The following is a 21,543-nucleotide window of genomic DNA, read 5'->3' on the forward strand; positions in this document are numbered from 1 at the left end:
ACACCACCACCTACTAGAAACACAAAAGTGTATACAGTATTTTTAAATTGATGGTTGGAACTCAACAATGAACCAATGATCTATACTGGAAAATGATAATGATTTTCTAAATTACACTTAAAGTATCTGTTTAAATTACAGCATATCATACTGTTTTTACAAACAGAAAGCCAAAGTTAGACAATTTTCTGTTTATGCATATTGTAGCTTCATATGAAAAAACTGAAATAATAAAAACAGATTATTCAAGCAACTGTCAGAGCATAAAATGAAGAAAAATAAGCCAAATCACACACATATATTTAAAGTTTAATTATCCAAAAGAATTTTATACACTAAAGTCAACATGATTTTTATTATAGGCAAAAAGTGTGTTAGCAAATAACTAAAAGACTAGCATCTAAAAACTACCTAGGACTCAGGACATAATAACACAAAAATCCAACTCTGATTTCTCATAAAAGTTAAATTGATAATTGGTATCAGTATTAAGGATAGACATACAGACCAAAGGAAATGAATTGAGAGATCAGAAATAAACCCTAATGTCTATGTATTAGTCACCTTGGGCTGCCATAACAAAAATCACAGACTGGTGACTTAAACAGAACTTTATTCCTCACAGTTCTGGAGGCTAGACATCAAGATCAGGTGCCACCATGCGGGGTTCTTGTGAGAACTCTTTATGGCTTGCAGTTAGTCACCTTTTCACTGTATCCTTACACGGCATAAACAGAGAGAGAACAACTCTCTCTCTGGTGTCTCTTGTTATAATGGTACTGTTCTTATCATGCTGCTGCTGCTAAGTCACTTCAGTCGTGTCTGACTCTGTGTGACCCCAGAGACAGCAGCCCACCAGGCTCCCCCGTCCCTGGGATTCTCCAGGCAAGAACACTGGAGTAGGTTGCCATTTCCTTCTCCAATGCATGAAAGTGAAAAGTGAAAGTGAAGTCACTCAGTTGTGTCCAACTCTTTGCGACCCCATGGACTGCTGCCTATCAGGCTCCTCTGTCCATGGGATTTTCCAGGCAAGAGTACTAGGTGGGGTGCCATTGCCTTCTCTGGTTCTTATCATGAGGTCCCATCTAATCTTAATATACCTCCCAGAGGCACAGTTTCCAAATACCATCACATTAGGCAGTAGAGCCTCAACACATGAATTTTCAGGGGAAACAACTCAGTCCACAGCAATAGGCAACTGATTTTCAACAGGATATATTGACAATCCAACGGGGAAAGAACAGTCTCTTCAAAAATAGTACTGGGACAACTAGATATCCAACATACAAAAGAATAAAGTCGGTCCCCTTCCTTATACTATATACAAAAATTAACTCAAAATGGATCATAGACCTGAATGTAAGAGCTAAAAGCATAAACCCAAAAAATTTGTAGAAAAAGTGTAAGAATAAATCTTCTATGACCCTAGAATAGGCAATGGTTTCTTATCTATAATACCAGCAGCAAAACTGACAAAAGAAAATTAGATAAACTAGGCTACATTAAAAATCTAAAACTTTTGTGTTGTAAATGACACCATCAAGACAACCCACTGAATGGAGGAAAATATTTGCAAATCATGTCTGATATGAGCCTAGTATCTAGAATACATGAACTGTCTTACAACTCAATGATATAAAGACAAATAATCCAATTGAAAAATGGACAAAGGATGTGAATAAACAGTTCTCCAAAGCAGACATACAAATAACAAGCACAAAAAAATATGCCCAAATCATTAGTTACTGGGGAAGCACAAATGAACCTCAATGAGATATCACTTCACATACACTAGGATGGCTATAATAAAAATGACAGAAAATAACAGCATGTGTTACAAGGATGTAGAGAAAATGAAACCTTCATACATTGTTTGAAGGCATGTAAAATGGTATAGCCTCTTTGGAAAAAGAGTTTGGCATTTCTTCAAAGAGTTAAACATAGAATTACCATATGATCCAGCAATTCCACTCCTAGGTATACTGACCCAAGAGAAATGAAAACATAGGTTCACACAAACACACACACACACACATTGCATAGGAATGTTCATAGCACAATGTGCTGTGCTATGCTTAGTGCTCAGTTGTGTCCTACTCTTTGTGACCTCATGTACTGTAGCCCACCAGGCTCCTCTGTCCATGGGATTCTCCAGGCAAGAATACTGGAGTGGGTTGCCATGCCCTCCTCCAGGGGATCTTCCTAACTCAGGGATAGAACCCAGGTCTCCCGCTTTGCAGGCAGATTCTTTACTGTCTGATCCACCAGGGAAGCCCAAGAATATTGGAGTGGGTAGCCTATCCCTTCTCCAGGAGATCTTCCCAACCTGGGAATCAAACTGGGGTCTTCTGCATTACAGGCGGATTCTTTACCAGCTGAGCTACCAGGGAAGCCCTCATAGCACCATATGATCCAGCAATTCCACTCCTAGGTATATACTCAAGAGAAATGAAAATGGGTTCACACACACACACAACACACACACACACACAAATTGCATAGGCATATGCATAGAAACATTAACCAAAGGTGGAAACAACATATATGTCCATCAACAGGAGAATGGACATATAAAATGTGGCACTGACATACAATGAAATATTATTTGGCAATAAAAAGAAATGAAGTAGATATATGCAGCAATATGGATAAACCCAGAAAATATTATGCTTAATGAAATAAGCCAGGCTCAAACTCCACAAATTGCATGATTTCCTTTATGTGAAAAGTCCAGAACAGTCACGGAAAATAGATTAGTGTTACCTAGGGCAAGAGGTGAGAGAGTGTAGAGTGATAGCTAACGGGTAAGGGGTTTCTTTTGGGGATATTGAAAATGTTCCAAAATTAAATTGTGATCATAACTCTGTGTAAATACTAAAATCACTGAATTATACAAGTGAAACATCTGAGCTATATGAATTATACCTCAATAAAGATGCTGTTAAAAACCAGTAATTGACAAACCTATAGTACTATACAATGACACAACTGCCAGTACTGGCTTCAAAACTTAGTTCCACATTTACATAACATCATTATTAAACACTAAAATCAAGAATCACTAATCAGTACATACTTAGACCTCACACACAGGGCCAAATAAATATCTGCTGAATAAGTGTATGTGATGGGGATGTGACAGAAAAATTTAGAATATCATTAGAACAATACTACCTTTCATATATTGGAGAAAGGTAAGAAATTGTGAGAGGGCAGGAATTAAATAACTGAAATGAGGTACAGATAAGCACCTTAAGCTTCACAAGTGCAAAAACTTAGTTAACAATTTTTATGGTGCTTATTGTGTGCCAGGCATTTTACAGATGAGGAAACTCTAGGCAAGAGGGATGAAGTCTGAGGCACACAGCTACCGAAGAGCAGAGCAGGGGATCTGAATCCAGGCATTCTAGCTCTACAGTACATGTTCTTAAACTCTAAAGTGTTAAAAGTCCCCTCTAAAGTAATTGAAATAGATTTTTTTAAAAAAGAGATGTAATTCTGAAGAACTATCTTAGAAAGTATTTCCCTTCTGGATACATTTGGCAAAGAATGAGGGTCAAATCATTATACATCTATGAAGATAACAGTAAAGCATTAAAACGGAATTCTATTTAATTAGAACAGGGATTAATTTAGTGTCTCCCATGATTTAGCTAATGACAACTCACCAAACATGAGTACCCCAAATTACTAAGAAGTTCAATGGATGTTCTCTTCAAAAATTTTGACCACACACAAGCCAGAAGATTAAAAAGTTATGACCTGATATTTTTGTAAACATATTTAATTTAATGCTTTGCTGCTGCTGCTGCTAAGTCGCTTCAGTAGTGTCCAACTCTGTGAGACCCCATAGACAGCAGCCCACCAGGCTCCCCCATCCCTGGGATTCTCCAGGCAAGAACACTGAAGTGGGTTGCCATTTCCTTCTCCAATGCATGAAAGTGAAAAGTGAAAGTGAAGTCGCTCAGTCGTGTCTGACTCTGTGCGACACCATGGACTGCAGCCTACCAGGCTCCTCTGTCCATGGGATTCTCCAGGTAAGAGTACTAGAGTAGGTGCCATTGCCTTCTCCGAATTTAATGCTTTACAAAACAATAATACAGAAGTCAGTATGTTGCAATGGTTCTCAACAGGGGGCAATTCTACCTCACAGAGGTCATTTGGCAATCTAGAAAAGGAAAGATATAAACATCTGAATGCGGAGTTCCAAAGAATAGCAAGAAGAGATAAGAAAGCCTTCTTCAGCAATCAATGCAAAGAAATAGAGGAAAACAACAGAATGGGAAAGACTAGAGATCTCTTCAAGAAAATCAGAGCTACCAAAGCAACATTTCATGCAAAGATGGGCTCGATAAAGGACAGAAATGGTATGGACCTAACAGAAGCAGAAGATATTAAGAAGAGATGGCAAGAATACACAGAAGAACTGTACAAAAAAGATCTTCATGACCCAGATAATCACAAGGGTGTGATCACTGACCTAGAACCAGACATCCTGGAATGAAAAGTCAAGTGGGCCTTAGAAAGCATCACTACGAACAAAGTTAGTGGAGGTGATAGAATTCCAGTGGAGCTATTCCAAATCCTGAATGATGATGCTGTGAAAGTGCTATACTCAATATGCCAGCAAATTTGGAAAACAGCAGTGGCCACAGGACTGGAAAAGGTCAGTTTTCTTTCCAATCCCAAAGAAAGGCAATGCCAAAGAATGCTCAAACTACCGCACAATTGCACTCATCTCACATGCTAGTAAAGTAATGCTCAAAATTCTCCAAGCCAGGCTTCAGCAATATGTGAACCGTGAACTTCCTGATGTTCAAGCTGGTTTTAGAAAAGGCAGAGGAACTAGAGATCAAATTGCCAACATCCGCTGGATCGTGGAAAAAGCAAGAGAGTTCCAGAAAAACATCTATTTCTGCTTTATTGACTATGCCAAAGCCTTTGACTGTGTGGATCACAATAAACTGTGGAAAATTCTGAAAGAGATGGGAATACCAGACCACCTGATCTGCCTCTTGAGAAATCTGTATGCAGGTCAGGAAGCAACAGTTAGAACTGGACACGGAACAACAGACTGGTTCCAAATAGGAAAAGGAGTAAGTCAAGGCTGTATATTGTCACCCTGTTTATTTAACTTCTATGCAGAGTACATCATGAGAAACGCTGGCCTGGAAGAAGCACAGGCTGGAATCAAGATTGCCGGGAGAAATATCAATAACCTCAGATATGCAGATGACACCACCCTTATGGCAGAAAGTGAAGAAGAACTAAAAAGCCTCTTGATGAAGGTGAATGTGGAGAGTGAAAAAGTTGGCTTAAAGCTCAACATTCAGAAAATGAAGATCATGGCATCCGGTCCCATCACTTCATGGGAAATAGATGGAGAAACAGTGTCAGACTTTATTTTTCTGGGCTCCAAAATCACTGCAGATGGTGACTGCAGCCATGAAATTAAAAGACGTTTACTCCTTGAAAGGAAAGTTATGACCAACCTAGGTAACATATTCAAAAGCAGAGACATTACTTTGCCAACAAAGGTTCGTCTAGTCAAGGCTATGGTTTTTCCTGTGGTCACGTATGGATGTGAGAGTTGGACTGTGAAGAAGGCTGAGCGCCGAAGAATTGATGCTTTTGAACTGTGGTGTTAGAGAAGACTCTTGAGAGTCCCTTGGACTGCAAGGAGATCCAACCAGTCCATTCTGATGGAGATCAGCCCTGGGATTTCTTTGGAAGGAATGATGCTAAAGCTGAAACTCCAGTACCTTGGCCACCTCATGTGAAGAGTTGACTCACTGGAAAAGACTCTGATGCTGGGAGGGATTGGGGGCAGGAGGAGAAGGGGACGACAGAGGATGAGATGGCTGGATGGCATCACTGACTCGATGGACGTGAGTCTGAGTGAACTCCGGGAGTTGGTGATGGACAGGGAGGCCTGGCCGTGCTGCGATTCATGGGGTCGCAAAGAGTCGGACACGACTGAGCGACTGATCTGATCTGATCTGATCTGAAGACATTTTGGTATTTATAACTTGGGGTCAGGGCTCAGGAAGGTTAGGGAGAAGGAGTGCCAATGACAGCTAGTGGCTGAAGGCCAGAGATGCTGCTAAACATCCTAAAATGCACAGTACAGCTCCCACCCAAAAAAGAATTATCCAACTTAATAGTGCCAGGGTTAAGAAACCTCAGCATAGAGTAATTCATTCAAATTACTGGACAGCAGTACCATTTCTCCTCTCTCAGGATCATTCTCAAATGAGAAATTAGCCTTTCTGAATACTAACCCTCTAAAAACTCTTAATACTAATACTTAGATTCTACTAACACTAATTATTAAGATAATATGGAATTTAAATGAATGGATTTCTTAGAAGGCTATAAAACAGCTATGAAAATACATGAAATAAACACACACATATGTTTAAAAAATAAACAAATACATACTAGATTTAAATAAGAGGAAAAAAGATAAAGAAAGCACTTACTGTAAAAATGTTCTAAATTCTGAAGCTTCAAAGTTCTCCACAGCGACATGTTCATGATTTTTTAAGTTATCTGTATGTCCAACAGTATGAAAATAGAAATCAGGAACCCTTGCTAAAAGGACTGCTTTGTGTGCTTTGAATAAAGTACAACCTATAGAGAAAGTAACATCTGTATGTACTTCTTCTCTTAGAAGCCTATAAGGAATAAAAAGGAACCACAGTTTAATTAGTGATGCTTAGAAACATACAATACACTCATTTTTATAAAATAAATTTTTTAACATAACACATAAACTAAAAACACAGATAACAAAATAATATGAAAATGAGCTTATTCTCAACTCATTCAAAGAACATTGTTTAATGTTGGTTTAGCATGCAATTTTCTAAAATTTATAATGAAAACAAAGGTAATTACACTGAAAGAGTAAGACTACTTTTTCAAAAAGTATCCTTTCTTTTTAATTCCTTCTAACAATAAAGTTATCTTCTACGTAGGTCGATTTTCCTTTAAAATGTACATACTTTAGATTTATTTTGGAAAGAGAACACAAAGTAATGTGTTCACTGATTATTGAATCAACTTTAAAAAATCTTACTAAAACCGAAGCCAAAAAAGTAAACAGCAAACCAGATGTGGTTATAATAGACAATTCAGACCAGAAACTGGTACACTATTGTGTTCTATTGTTAAATACAAGTCTGAAATGCAGGCTTAGCTGTCAAGACTGTGACATTTAAGCCCTTTTCCATCGACCACCCCCCAAAAAAAACTAGAACTAATCATGCTCTAATCTCTATTATCAAAATGATGGACTCATGTGGAAAGCCCATTCAATGTGGACATAACTAATGTGCAAACATAGTTATGGTAAAGCTGTCATGTAAAGTGACAGAAGAACAGAAATCAGCATCATAAGAGAAAACTGTCATACAATCTCTTTTTCTATGTGCTAACTCTATATTTTTACTCTGCAACATTAAATAATACTTCATATTACATAACATTATCATCAGCAAGGTATGCATTCTCAGAGGACTTCTGTATTGCAGGATATAACTGGTGATCACACTAAAACACTACAGGAGGTACAAGTATGGATAAGGACCTCATTACAGTGAAAGCTTAGAATGTTGCCATTGACACACTCCCCCAAGACTCAGCTAATGGCTCTTTCCTCTGGTCCCTCAGTACCTACCTCTATTCATAGCACTTTTGTCATCGCATCATTATTATTTTTATATATCTTTCTCCCTACCAGATAATAAACTCCCTAAAGGCAAAAACTGTGTATCTTCCATTAGATAGCTCAATATCTGCTTTTTGGACTTCGTTGTATTTTACGCTAAACAAAACAAATGTTTCAGAGCACAAAGCTTTTAGACCCTTGGAAACAGTGACCAAACAAGATGCATTTTAGTTAATATTTTAATAAATTATTTTCATAAGTGACTGTTAAATTTACACAAAAATGTATTGATTTTCCAAACATTAACAAAAACTCAAATTGTACAAATATTCCATTTATTCTCCTTCCCATCCATCTTCTACCCTTCCCCTGCTCCTCTCCAAATAAATAAACAAGCATTTACTTGGGGGAGCTGACAGCCATACAGCTCACTGGGGAATCTGTCTTGTTTATAATAGATGCTCAGGAGTATTTGTCAAATAAAAAAAGTCAATGTGTTTTTAAAAATGTTAATGTGAAAATGCCGTGCTTTTTATTTTATAAAACCACTTGGATCAATTACAAGTAAATCCTGTTATCTGTTGCTGTTGTTTAGTTGCTAAGTTGGGTCTGACTCTTTTGCGACCCCATGGACTGTAGCCCATCAGGTTCCTCTGTCCATAGGATCTTCCAGGCAAGAATACTGGAGTGCATTGTCATTTCCTTCTCCAGGGGATCTTCCTGACCCAGGGATCAAACTGAGTCTCCTGCATTACCAGTAGGATTCTTTACCACTGAGCCACCAGGGAAGCCCTTGTTATCTGTTATAAGTAACAATATCTGACTAAGGGGAGGTTTATGGTTCATCTAATAATAAACCCTAGTGGAAGGACAGGTTGGAGGAAAGGCTCAGTGGTGTCCAGACCCAGCTTTCTTGCATCTTATTTCTCTGTCAAGTACTGTATTCACCTATCAAAAGCATTTTAGTCCACTGATTAAACCAAATTCCTCACTAAAAATTTATTGAGCGTGTAATATGAACTAAGCACTGGGGACACAAAGATGACTAAAATATAGTATCTGCCCTCAAGGAGTTTATAGAAGAGATGGAGGCCAGGTCTGAAAAATAAAAAGTATGAAATATTCAATAGGACAAACTAGTAAAATTTTTTCAGGGACAGTTATAAGAGAAGACCTTATAGAGGATAGGAAAAGCATATGGAATTTTAAAGACTGAGTAAGAGTTGGTCAAGAAAGCAATGCAAAGTAGGAGGGATTCCTGCCTCCATGTTCCTTACAAAGGTTTGTGTGAGTGTGGAGCTACAAATTGGTCAATAGAGTACTGAGAGATAAGAAGTGACAGATGAAGCTACAGGGATAAAGATGGGTAAGAGGCAAAGAGCTTAACTCTATCTCACAGCTGAAGGGGAATGACCAAATAGTTCAAAACATGGGCAATTTTATTTTTCAAAATATTATCTATTATTGTGTAGAAAAGGAATCAGGGGAAAATGAGACTGGAGGAAGAAAAACTACTGCCCAACACAAATGAATGATGTACATGGCTTGAGCCAGGAGAGAAACAACAGTGATAGAAAATGAGGGATTAACTTAAAATATATTTAGGTAATACAATGGCGGCTGCTGCTAAGTCACTTCAGTCATGTCCAACTCTGTGTCACCCCATAGATGGCAGCCCACCAGGCTCCCCCGTCCCTGGGATTCTCCAGGCAAGAACACTGGAGTGGGTTGCCATTTCCTTCTCCAATGCATGAAAGTGAAAAGTGAAAGTGAAGTTGCTCAGTCGTGTCCGACTCTAGCGACCCCATGGACTGCAGCCTACCAGGACCCTCCGTACATGGGATTTTCCAGGCAAGAGTACTGGAGTAGGGTGCCACAGGAGTTGGTAACTGGATGCAGAAGGTGAAGGTAAGGAAATAACGTAGGATCTCTCTCATAGTTAGCTTAGACAGCTGGGTGCTGGTGATGTCACCAGCCATTTTATCTTCTATGCCAACTTCCCTCCTAAACTCCAGACATATTTTCAATTGTCCCCTGGATAAGGCTTCCTGAACATTCACCATCCTCCTTCCTTTTGAATGTCCTAAGATTCAGCACCATCTTCTGTTTCTCTTTCTCTGTGTTTCCACATGTAATTGGTCACCACGTCCATGAACTGCACACAGAAATCCATTTTATCTTTTCCTTTTTCACTGCAGTTATGTGTCCCCTGACTATCACAAAAATCTAGTTGGTTTCCTTTTATTTTTTTCCAATTTCTTTCCTCAAATCATGATCTAATTATGCGAATCCTGTATTTTTAAAATATCAATGATTCTCCACTGCTTCCAGAATACATTCCAAATTCTTCACTGAAGAAAGGTCTCTATGATCTAGTCTTAGTTTTACCCATTCACCCTCATGTACTGTCCCTTTGCTTGCCATACCCACAATCCCCTCCCAAATAAAGCTACCAAATTGTGCCACATGCCCCTGAAGCTCTTAGTCACCTCTGAATGGACAAGTGACTGAGCCAAGGTTAACCACTAGCCAATGTGGTAGTTAAACAAGTGAACTCTAGCAGAGATATTCTCTAATAATCAAGAGCCAACTGATGGAACTCTTAAGGGAGTTTTAAAGAAAATCCAAGGTATAGTAAGAAAAGGGAATGGGTAAGGAGAGAAGCAGAAATGATAGAATAAAGATACTGGAAGATCATTTCACTTAACTACCATAACTTTAGAGAAAGAAGACTGACTGATCTGTATTCTGGCCATGAGACCTTGGGCAAATCACTTTAATGTCCCTGGAACCAGACTGCCAAGGTTCTTATTCAGACTTAACCACTTCTCTTGATGCTTTGCTTCCTCTGCCTTTTCTAAAACCAGCTTGAACATCTGTCAGTTCCCGGTTCACATATTATTGAAGCCTAGCTTGGAGAATTGTGACCATTACTTTGCTAGCGTGAGAGATGAGTGCAATTGTGTGGTAGTTTGAGCAGTCTTTGGCATTGCCTTTCTTAGGGATTGGAGTGAAAACTGACCTTTTCCAGTCCTGTGGCCACTGCTGAGTTTTCCAAATTTGCTGGCATATTCCAGATGAACTTCCAGATGTTCAAGCTGGTTTTAGAGAAGGCAGAGGAACCAAAGATCAAATTGCCAACATCTGCTGGATCATCAAAAAAGCAAGAGAGTTCCAGAAAAACATCTAATTTTGCTTTATTGACTATGCCAAAGTCTTTACTGTGTGGATCACAATAAACTGTGGAAAATTCTGAAAGAGATGGGAATACCAGACCACCTGACCTGCCTCTTGAGAAATCTGTATGCAGGTCAGGAAGCAACAGTTAGAACTGGACATGGAACAACAGACTGGTTCCAAATAGGAAAAGGAGTACATCAAGGCTGTATATAGTCACCCTGCTTATTTAACTTATATGCAGAGTACATCATGGAAATGAATGAAGCACAAGCTGGAATCAAGATTGCCAGGAGAAATATCAATAACCTCAGATATGCAGATGATACCACCCTTATGGCAGAAAGTGAAGAAGAACTAAAAAGCCTCTCAAGTGAAAGAGGAGAGTGAAAAAGTTGGCTTAAAACTCAACATTCAGAAAACTAAGATCATGGCATCCGGTCCCATCACTTCATGGCAAATAGATGGAGAAACAGTGGAAACAGTGGCAGACTTTATTTTTTTGGGCTCCGAAATCACTGCAGATGGTGACTGCAGCCATGAAATTAAAAGACGCTTACTCCTTGGAAGAAAAGTTATAACCAACCTAGATAGCATATTAAAAAACAGAGACATTACTTTGCCAACAAAGGTCCATCTAGTCAAGGCTATGGTTTTTCCAGCAGTCATGTATGGATGTGAGAGTTGGGCTATAAAGAAAGCTGAGTGCCAAAGAATTGATGCTTTTGAACTGTGGGGTTGTAGAAGACTCTTGAGAGTCCCTTGGACTGCAAGGAGATCCAATCAGTCCATCCTAAAGTAAATCAGTCCTGAATATTCATTGGAAGGACTGATGTTGAAGCTGAAACTCCAATACTTTGGCCATCTGATGTGAACTAACTCATTGGAAAAGACCCTGATGCTGGGAAAGATTGAAGGCAGAAAAAGGGGACGACAGAGGATAAGTTGGTTGGATGGCATCACTGACTCAATGGACATGAATTTGGGTAAGTTCCGGGAGTTAGTGAAGAATAGGGAAGCCTGGTGTGCTGCAATCCAGAGGGTCTCAAAGAGTCGGACATGACTGAGCAACTGAACTGAACTGAACTGAACCTGATGCTTAGTTTCCTTATCTGTTAAATGGGACCAGCAACAAGATTTACCTCAGAGTGGAGTAAATAAAACATTGCATGTCACCCCAATGTTCAGCAGGATGGTAATAAGTATTAGGTATTTTTATTACAATTGTCTTGAACAATCACCCATATCTCAATGAAGTCTTATAAAAGAATTGCAGTCATATCCCAAGCAACTTTCCAATTCTACATCAAATCTAGCTTTTTGACAACTGAAACTGTTTCCCATTTTTCCTCACTTCTCCATATATCCTATTGCCTCGGGTAACCCAGAGATGTCTCTGTTCCTTGCTGTTTGGTACAATCCAATATAACTTGCTTTCCCCAAATAAATCAAGCTCTTCCAAATCTCTATGCCCTTATAAAAGCCATTCTCCTCCCTTAGATACTCTCCAACTTCTCCTTTCCTAATTTCTACCTAATAAAATTTTAATCAATCCCCAAGAGATCACTCAACCATCACTTATAAAGCCTCACCCAAGTCACCCCCTTCCCCATTCCTTTTCTTTGGCTATTATCTCTCTCACTAGAGTGCAAGCATAATATCAAAGTCATATCTTACTAATCTTTGATTCTTTAAAACGTAATACAGTGTTAAGCACACGGGTGCTTGCTACTTCATTAATATTTGTAGAATAAATCAATAGTATTGCTGTGCTTGAAGATGAATTTAACATAGCATTCAAGGTGGCTGGGTGAGCATATGAAAATTTTTTGTTGTTTTTAAAACAAAACCTTTGCTTGTAACAAGAACTTGGGAGTTCAGGATCCTATCCTTATTTGCTGTGAGGATGAGGATAAATTGTTCATCTGCTATACTTTATTTATTATCAAATTTATTGTTGGAGTGGGTTCCTATCTACTGGGAAGTACAACTAAGTCTCCATAAATGCTATAGTAACTCTAGGGCAATATCCATCACCTGCTAGACTTTTAACTTCATTTTTATATAAATTAGGAGTATTACTTTCCTTAAATTCATGACAACTTCAAGGCTAACAATACAGCCAGAAGAATAAAGCCACTTAAGAAAAGGTGTGCCTCATCCTTAGAGATTCATCCTAGAAGCAGGTGAATCACTCTTTTTTTTCTTTCTATCTTTTACATCAATTCCCCCAGTGGTGGAGACAAGGCAGAATCTCTCATGGAAATGCCCACATTAAAAGCACTTTTTTTTTTTAAACTTTATAAAGTTCAGTTTATATTAATAGCTTCTGGAGCTTTAACTGTGAGCCACAGTAAGTACTTTTAAATGTTGCACAACTGTTAGTTATTAGTATTGACAGTAATTAGGTGTACATTGGTTGAGTAGTTCTCAACCAGAGACCCAGGCCAGCAGCATCAGCATTAGCTGGGGTGCGTGCCTGCTAAGTTGCTTCAGTCATGTCCGACTTTTGCGACCCTATGGGACCTTGTTAAAAATGCAAAAGTCACCTAGGACCTTGTTAGACATTTAAAAATCTCAGGCCCCATCCCAGACCAATTGTACCAGAACAAGTGTCTGGGCCCCAGTATAGCTAAGCCCTCCAGGTGATTCTGATGCACACTAACGTTCAAGAATCAATGTTTTGGTAGAAATGGAAACTAGGGAATATTTCTGAGCTTCATTTTCTTTAAAAACAGGGATTACTCTCACGAGATTCATCACAGCCTGAGTTAAGCTTCACAACAACTCTGCATTTGCTTAAGTCCTCACGGGAGCTGGGAGTTGCCGGGGAGCCGTAGAGTACTCTAGGAGGAGAGGGGAAGTCAGGTTGGAATCAGGAAGTATTTCTATGTAAGTATTTCTGCTAAACCGTTGAAAGAAAGCTAAGAAGAAAGATACCTCCAGCGCTCAGGTGAGTTGTTCCATTTTTACTCATTGTAAATACTCATCCTTCTACCTAATTTTATCATTTTTTCTTAGAACCGTTTAAGCTCATATAAAGTTGTGTTTCAGGACCCCGAAACCTGGGTCCACCCCGACATTAGCGAAAGCCTTTCAAGACCTAAGTCTGCCCGTGTTGGGAGTATTTTGGCATCAACTGATGCCGCACAGAACTATGATAGTAACTTTGGTTTTCCTCTTGAACCTGGTACGTGGCCTCCGGATTGGTTATACAGGGGGAGCGAACCCGCCAGTTAGTGAAGAGACAAGAGAGCCTCCCTCGGTGGCCCGAGGCGAGGAGAACAAAGAAGGAAGGGATGGAGAAACAGAGAAGGAGCCACAGTTTCTGCTCCAGAGAGGGGAGCGTTTAGAACTGAAGGAGCCTGAGTTCCCGCCTCCTCCTACCTGAGCAGATCCTGGCTGAGCTGCTCCGACACCATCGCCTTCAGCCGGCGCCGCTCACAGGGTCCCTTCCTTTGCAACCCCTTACTGCAAACTCCGGGGGATCCCAGAGGTACCCCGGGGGGCGCGCTATCCTCCCCACAGCGGGCCATGTCCCAAAGAAGCACGGCGGCACCCCGCAGGCCCAGGACAAGGTCTCACTTCCCCGCCTCAAGAAGAAGGGGGCGTTTCCAACCGAACGCTCGGCTCCTACCCGGAATCCGCCCCCTAAAGGAAAAGGTTGACGGCTTCTCGTCTGTTTGTTAACGGTCCCTTAGGGCCGCCAGACCTCAATCCAGGAGAATGTTTGAGGCCAGGCCGGAGCGGGCACGTGACCTGGGAGGGTGTGCGCAGGCGTGGTAGCTCTGTTTACCTCCGCCAGCAGACACTCCGACCCCTATTGACCAGGGAGCGAACTGTCCTCCGGCACTCGCCGGTTCTGCCGTTTATCCCTGTCCCTTTGCTTTCTGGTTGGTGCTAACAAGTCGTGTAAATAATGCTTTATTGAGAGCAGCGTTCAAATCAGCCAGTGCAGTCTCTCAGCACTTTATCTTCCTGGATGTCAGCGCTTTTTTCCCCCAGGAAAGACAAGTTCACTGGCCGTTTCCTGCGGCGAGTCACATTCTCTCATTTACCTGCTTTGGGCAAGAAAAATTGGGGGTGTGAGTGTTGAGGAAGCCTTCCCTGGTGGCTTAGTCGGTAAAGAGTCTGCCAGCAATGTGGGAGACCTGGGTTCGATCCCTGGGTTGGGAAGATCCCTTGGAAAAGGAAATGGCAACCCACTCCAATATTCTTGCCTGGAGAATTCCATGAACAGAGGAGCCTGGCAGGCTACAGCCCACGGGGTCACAAGTGTGTTGAGGAAAGAACTTCGTAAAATCAACAGGAGTTACAACACTCCTGAGCTCCCTGCAAAAGGTGTGTACAGCCTCTAGAAGACTCCTTTCCCTTCTAATCCAGGGAGTGGCTCATATAACTGCCCTTGAACTTTAGCTGAGCAATGTCAGTAATATTGCAGAGGTTTGCGTATAAACCTGTGAAATTGTATGAGGTGGGAAAAGGAAGTAAGATTGTAGGAGCAGAGCCTTGAATTTCGCGGGGAAGTGGGTGGATTGATGAGCTACAGAGTTTTGAATATTTTGGAAGAAAAGAGCTAAATCGAAATCACTTTAAAAGTCTTTTGGTATTTTTTTATTTGATTACTTCTTCCAAAGGAAGAAGTTTCAATCTTTTTGCTTCATTCAGAGTGCACAAGATAACAAGTAATAACAAGTAGGTACTAATTGCTTGGAAAATACATGGATCTTGTACCATAATATTAGCCAATAAGTAGCCATTTCTCAGAATAATGACCTCAATTATTCAGACACCTTATTTCTGAAAAACATAGTGGCTAATTGATTCTTAATTATTCCTGTAGAAAGGAGTGTCAGAGATAATAGGTTAATATTTATTGAGTGCTTTTTAGGTGAGAAAACTGCTCTACCTGCTTTCTATGTATTAACTCAACTAATTTTTACAACCATTGTTTAGGTTGGTACTGCTATGAGCCCCATTACAGATGGAATGAGGAAGTTGAGGCATGAGATGCTAAGTAACTTAGCCCAGGTCACACAGCCAGTAAGGGTGGTACAGGTATTAAAACCAGGCAGTTCAGCATCAGATCCTTTCTGTTCAAAGTTCCCTAAGATCTCTACTATGCCCCTTTATATGCTGATGAAGTTAAAATTAGTCTACTCTCTGGTTGGGAATGGATAAACACATGGTTTCTGGTCCATGTAAATTTAATTCTCTTAAACTGCCTTAGGCAGCTTAGTCAAGTTTGTGAAGTAATTCAAGAAAAAGTACCCTCTTTCAAAACAAAACAAAAATAGTGTTAATGGTGCTATGTATTCCACAATCTGAAATTTTTTATTTAAAATATTATTCTTATTTTAATATATTTACAAATGTAGTCATTCATACCTTAATAGGAGTGAAATTATCAAAATTTTTCCCTCAGAGGCTTTATGATCAGAAACACTAGAAAGTCCTACTGTAACAGGAGCTCTGAGTGTAAACAATACTAAACTCATAATTTTATTTAGGGTTGGCCTTAATTGTGATCCTCATGTGGTAAAATTGCCTTGGAAGGCAAAAAAGCACTCCAAGCACTATGATTTCATGAAAAGCAATTCTCTTGGAAGTGTTTTTTCTTTCTTTAAAAATGTTTTCATATGAAGTATTTCAAACAAACAAATCAGTTCAGTTCAGTTCAGTTCAGTTGCTCAGTCACGTCCGACTGCTTGCGGCCCCATCGACTGCAGCATGACAGGCTTCCTGGTCCATCACCAACTCCCAGAACTTACTTAAATTCATGTCCATTGAGTTGGTGATGCCATCCAGCCATCTCATCCTCTGTCATCCCGTTTCCTCCTGCCTTAAATCTTTCCCAGCATCAGGGTCTTTTCCAGTGAGTCAGTTCTTCCCATCAGGTGGCCAAAGTATTCACCTTCAACGTCAGTCCTTCCAATGAATATTCAGGACTGATTTCCTTTAGGATGGACTGGTTGGATTTCCTTGCTGTCCAAGGGACTCTCAAGAGTCTTCTCCAACACCACAGTTCAAAAGCATCAATTCTTTGGTGCTCAGCTTTCTTTAGTCCAACTCTCACATCCATACATGACTACTGGAAAAACCATAACCTTTACTAGACCGACCTTTGTTGGCAAAGTAATGCCTCTGCTTTTTAATACACTGTCTATCTTGGTCATAGATTTTCTTCCAAGGAGCAAGCATCTTTTAATTTCATGGCTGCAGTCACCATCTGCAGTGATTTTGCAGATCCCCCTAAAAAAAGTCTCTCACTGTTTCCATTATTTCCCCATCTATTTACCAAGAAGTGATGGGACAATCACTTCAGATCGTCCATCGGATCACTTGGGATTGGCCGCCCATCATGGATGCCATGATCTTAGTTTTCTGAATGTTGAGTTTTAAGCCAACTTTTCACTTTCCTGTTGCACTTTCATCAAGAGACTCTTTAGAGAGGCTCTTTAGTTCTTCACTTCCGGCCATAAGGGTGGTATCATCTGTATATCTGAGGTTATTGATATTTCTCCCGGCAATCTTGATTCCAGCTTGTGCTTCATCCAGCACAGCATTTCACATGATATACTCTACATATAAGTTAAATAAGCAGGGTGACAGTATACAGCCTTGATGTACTCTTCCTATTTGGAACCAGTCTGTTGTTCCATGTTCAGTTCTAACTGTTGCTTCCTGTCCTGCATACAGATTTCTCAGGAGGCAGGTCAGGTGGTCTGCTATTCCCATCTCTTTCAGAATTTTCCACAGTTTGTTGTGATCCACACAGTCAAAGGCTTTGGCATAGTCAATAAAGCAGAAGTAGATGTTTTTCTGGAACTCTTTTGCTTTTTTGATGATCCAACGGATGTTGGCAGTTTGATCTCTCGTTCCTCTGCCTTTTCTAAATCTAGCTTGAATATCTGGAAGTTCACAGTTCAGGTACTGTTGAAGCCTGGCTTGGAGAATTTTGAGCATTACTTTGCTAGCGTGTGAGATGAGTGCAACTGTGTGGTAGTTTGAACATTCTTTGGCATTGCCCTTCTTTGGGATTGGAATGAAAACTAACCTTTTCCAGTCCTGTGGCCACTGCTGAGTTTTCCAAATTTGCCAGCATAATGAGTGCAGCACTTTCACAACATCATCTTTTAGGATTTGAAATAGCTCAACTGGAATTCCATCACTTCCACTAGCTTTGTTTGTAGTGATGCTTCCTAAGGCCCACTTGACTTCGCATTCCAGGATGTCTGGCTCTAGGTGAGTGATCACATCATTGTGGTTATCTGAGTCATAAAGATCTTTGTGTAGTTCTTCTATGTATTCTTGCCACCTCTCCTTAATATTTTCTGCTTCTCTTAGGTCCATACCATTTCTGTTCTTTATTGTGCCCATCTTTGCACGAAATTTTCCCTTATCTCTAATTTTCTTGAAGAGATCTCTAGTCTTTCCCATTCTATTGTTTTCCTCTATTTCTTTGCATTGATCACTGAGGAAGTCTTTCTTATCTCTCCTTGCTATTCTTTGGAACTCTGCATTCAAATGGGTGTATCTTTTCTTTTCTCCTTTGTCTTTGGCTTCTCTTCTTTTCACAGCTATTTGTAAGGCCTCCTCAGACACCCATCTTACCTTTTTCCATTTCTTTTTCTTAGGGATGGTCTTGATCACTGCCTCCTATACAATGTCATGAATCTCTATCCATAGTTCTTCAGGCACTCTGTCTATCAGATCTAATCCCTGGAATCTGTCACTTCCACTGTATAATCCTAAGGGATTTGATTTAGGGCATCCCTGATGGCTCAGATGGTAAAGCATCTGTCTACAATGTGGGAGACCCGAGTTCGATCCCTGGGTCGGGAAGATCTCCTGGAGAAGGAAATGGCACCCCCCTCCAGTACTATTGCCTGGAAAATCCCATGGAAGGAGGAGCCTGGTAGGCTACAGTCCATGGGGTTGCAAAGAGTCGGACACGACTGAGCAACTTCATTTCACTTCACTTCATACCTGAATGGTCTAGTGGTTTTCCCTACTGTCTTCAATTTAAGTCTGAATTTTGCAATAAGGACTTCATGATCTGAGCCACAGTCAGCTCCCAGTCTTGTTTTTGCTGACTGTGTAGAGCTTCTCCATCTTTGGCTGCAAAGAATATAATCAATCTGATTTTGGTATTGACAATCTGGTGATGTCCATATGTAGAGCCTTTTCTTGTGTTGTTGGAATGACCAGTGCGTTCTCTTGGCAAAACTCTGTTAGCCTTTGACCTGCTTCATTTTGTAACTCAAGGCCAAATTTACCTGTTACACCAGGTATCTCTTGACTTCCTACTTTTGCATTCCAGTCCTGTATAATGAAAAAGACATCTTTTTTGGGTGTTAGTTCTAGAAGATCTTGTAGGTCTTTATAGAACTGTTCAACTTCAGCTTCTTCAGCATTACTGGTTGGGGCAGAGACTTGGATTGCACAGCATGGCTCATAGTTTCATTGAGTTAGACAAGGCTGTGGCTATTATTAACAAATAAATAGAAATCAGCAATTATGAAGATTTGGGTATATATGCTGTACCAATTTTTCTTTCCTTTTTCATCTTTTATTGCTTCCTTCCTTTTTTCCTTCCTCCCTCCTTCTCCCTTCTCCTTCAGTCCCTTTCTTCTTTCCATTCTTTCTCTTTCTTTCTTCCCTTTCTTCTAAAAATTTTCCAAGTAAAAACCCAACATCATTCATTTTACTCCTATATACTTCAGTTGGCATCTCTTAAAAAAGCTGTACATTTTCTTGTATAACATTGCTGCTGCTGCTGCTAAGTTGCTTCAGTCGTGTCTGACCCTGTGCAACCCCATAGACGGCACCCCATCAGGCTCCCCCATCCCTGGGATTCTCCAGGCAAGAACACTGGAGTGGGTTGCCATATCCTTCTCCAATGCATAAAAGTGAAAAGTGAATGTGAAGTTGCTCAGTCGTGTCTGGCTCTTAGCGACCCCATGGACTGCAGCCTATCAGGCTCCTCTGTCCATGGGATTTTTCCAAGCAAGAGTACTGGAGTGGGTTGCCATTGCCTTACATTACCAAACCACTAATGGTATTCCTTATTAATTGACAATAATTCCATTTACAACATAGCCCATTGTAAAATTTTCCTAACTATTGTACAAACTATATTTTACAGTTGATTTGTTTGGATCAGTTTTCAAACAAGATGCAGGGTTATATTTGGTTCTTTTGTCTCCTGAGTTTCTTCTAATTTAAAAGAGTTCCCTCTCCTGTATTTTCCCTCATGACATTGACATTGTGGCAGAAGCCTAAGCAATTTGAGCTGTAGAGTATGCCACATTTTACGTTTGACTGCTTTCTGCAAGCATCATTTGGTATGCTCATTTATCCCATATATTTCCTGTAAATGGAAATTGTAAAAAAAGAAATAAGAGGCTTATTTTTTTTTGCTGTTGTTCAGTCGCTAAGTTGTGTCTCTTCTTTGCAACCCCACAGACTGTAGCATGCCAGGCTCCTCTGTTCTCCACTGTCTCCCAGTTTTCTCAGATTCGTGTCCATTGAGTCCATATTATTTAACCATCTCATCTTCTGCTGCCCCTTTTCCTTTTGTCTTCAGTGTTTCCCAGAATCAGGGACTTTACCAATAAGTCAGTTTTTCCCATTAGGTGGTCAAAGTATTGGAGCTTCAGCTTTAGCATCAGCTCTTCCAATGAATATTCAGGACTGATTTCCTTTAGGATGGACTGGTTTGATCTCCTTGCAGCCCAAGGGGCTCTACTCTCAAGAGTCTTCTCCAGCACTATGATTCGAAAGCATCAATTCTTTGGCGCTCAGCCGTCTTTATGGTTCAACTCTCGCATTCATACCTGACTACAGGAAAAACCATAGCTTTGACTATTCGAACCTTTGTCAGCCAAGTAATGCCTTTGCTTTTTAATATGCTGTCTAGGTTTTTATATCTTTCCTTTCAAGGAGCAAGCATCTTTGAATTTCATGGTTGCCATCCTCATCTGCAATGATTTTAGAGCCAAGAAAATAAAATCTGTCACTGCTTCCACTTTTCCCTCTTCTATTTGACATAATGTGATGGGACCAGATGCCATGATCTTAGTTTTTTAATGTTGAGTTTCAAGCCAGCCTTTTCACTCTCCTCTTTCACTCTCATCAAGAGTTTCTTTAGTTCCTCTTCACTTTCTGCAATTAGAGTGGTATATCATCTGCATATGAGGTTGTTGATATTTCTCCCAGCAATCTTGATTTCAGTTTATGGTTGATTCATCCAACCTGGCATTTCACATGATGTACTCTGCATATACAGGCTTCCCAGGTGGCGCTAGCAGTAAAGAACCCCCTGCCAATGCAGGAGACATAAGAGAATCAGGTTTGATCTCTGAGTTGGGAAGATCCCCTTGAAGAGGTCATCACAACCCACTCCAGTATTCTTGCCTGGAGAATCCCATGGACAGAGGAGCCTGGCAGGCTACAGTCCACAGCATCACAAAGAGTCAGATATGACTGACTGACTGAGCACGCAGGAGAGTGCACTCTGCATATAAGTTAAATAAGCAGGGTGATAGTATACTGCCTTGACGTACTCCTTTCCCAATTTTAACCAATCAGTTGTTCCATGTCTACTTCTAACTGTTGCTTATGACCTGCGTATAGGTTTCTCAGGAGGCAGGTAAGGTGGCCTGGTATTCCCATGTCTTTAAGAATTTTCC

General features: G+C 40.3%; 1 protein-coding gene across 4 annotated transcripts in view; it reads right to left on the reverse strand.

The window, feature by feature from the left end:
* Positions 1–14,649, reverse strand: part of BTBD8 (BTB domain containing 8) — a 95,296-nt gene extending 80,647 nt beyond the window's left edge. For 3 of the 4 annotated variants that reach the window (XM_055585140.1, XM_055585138.1, XM_055585137.1), the window contains exons 1-2: positions 14,237–14,648; positions 6,483–6,677 (exon numbers count right to left, since the gene is read on the reverse strand). In XM_055585140.1, coding sequence (XP_055441115.1) covers positions 6,483–6,677; positions 14,237–14,385 — 344 coding nt within the window. In that variant the 5' untranslated portion in view covers positions 14,386–14,648. Of the gene's footprint in view, positions 1–6,482; positions 6,678–14,236 lie in introns of all 4 variants that reach the window. The other variant, XM_055585139.1, reaches the window with a different exon arrangement.
* Between the last annotated feature and the right edge of the window lie 6,894 nt (positions 14,650–21,543).

Source organism: Bubalus kerabau, chromosome 6 (genome assembly GCF_029407905.1).
Source record: "Bubalus kerabau isolate K-KA32 ecotype Philippines breed swamp buffalo chromosome 6, PCC_UOA_SB_1v2, whole genome shotgun sequence".
Classification (NCBI taxonomy): domain Eukaryota; kingdom Metazoa; phylum Chordata; class Mammalia; order Artiodactyla; family Bovidae; genus Bubalus; species Bubalus kerabau.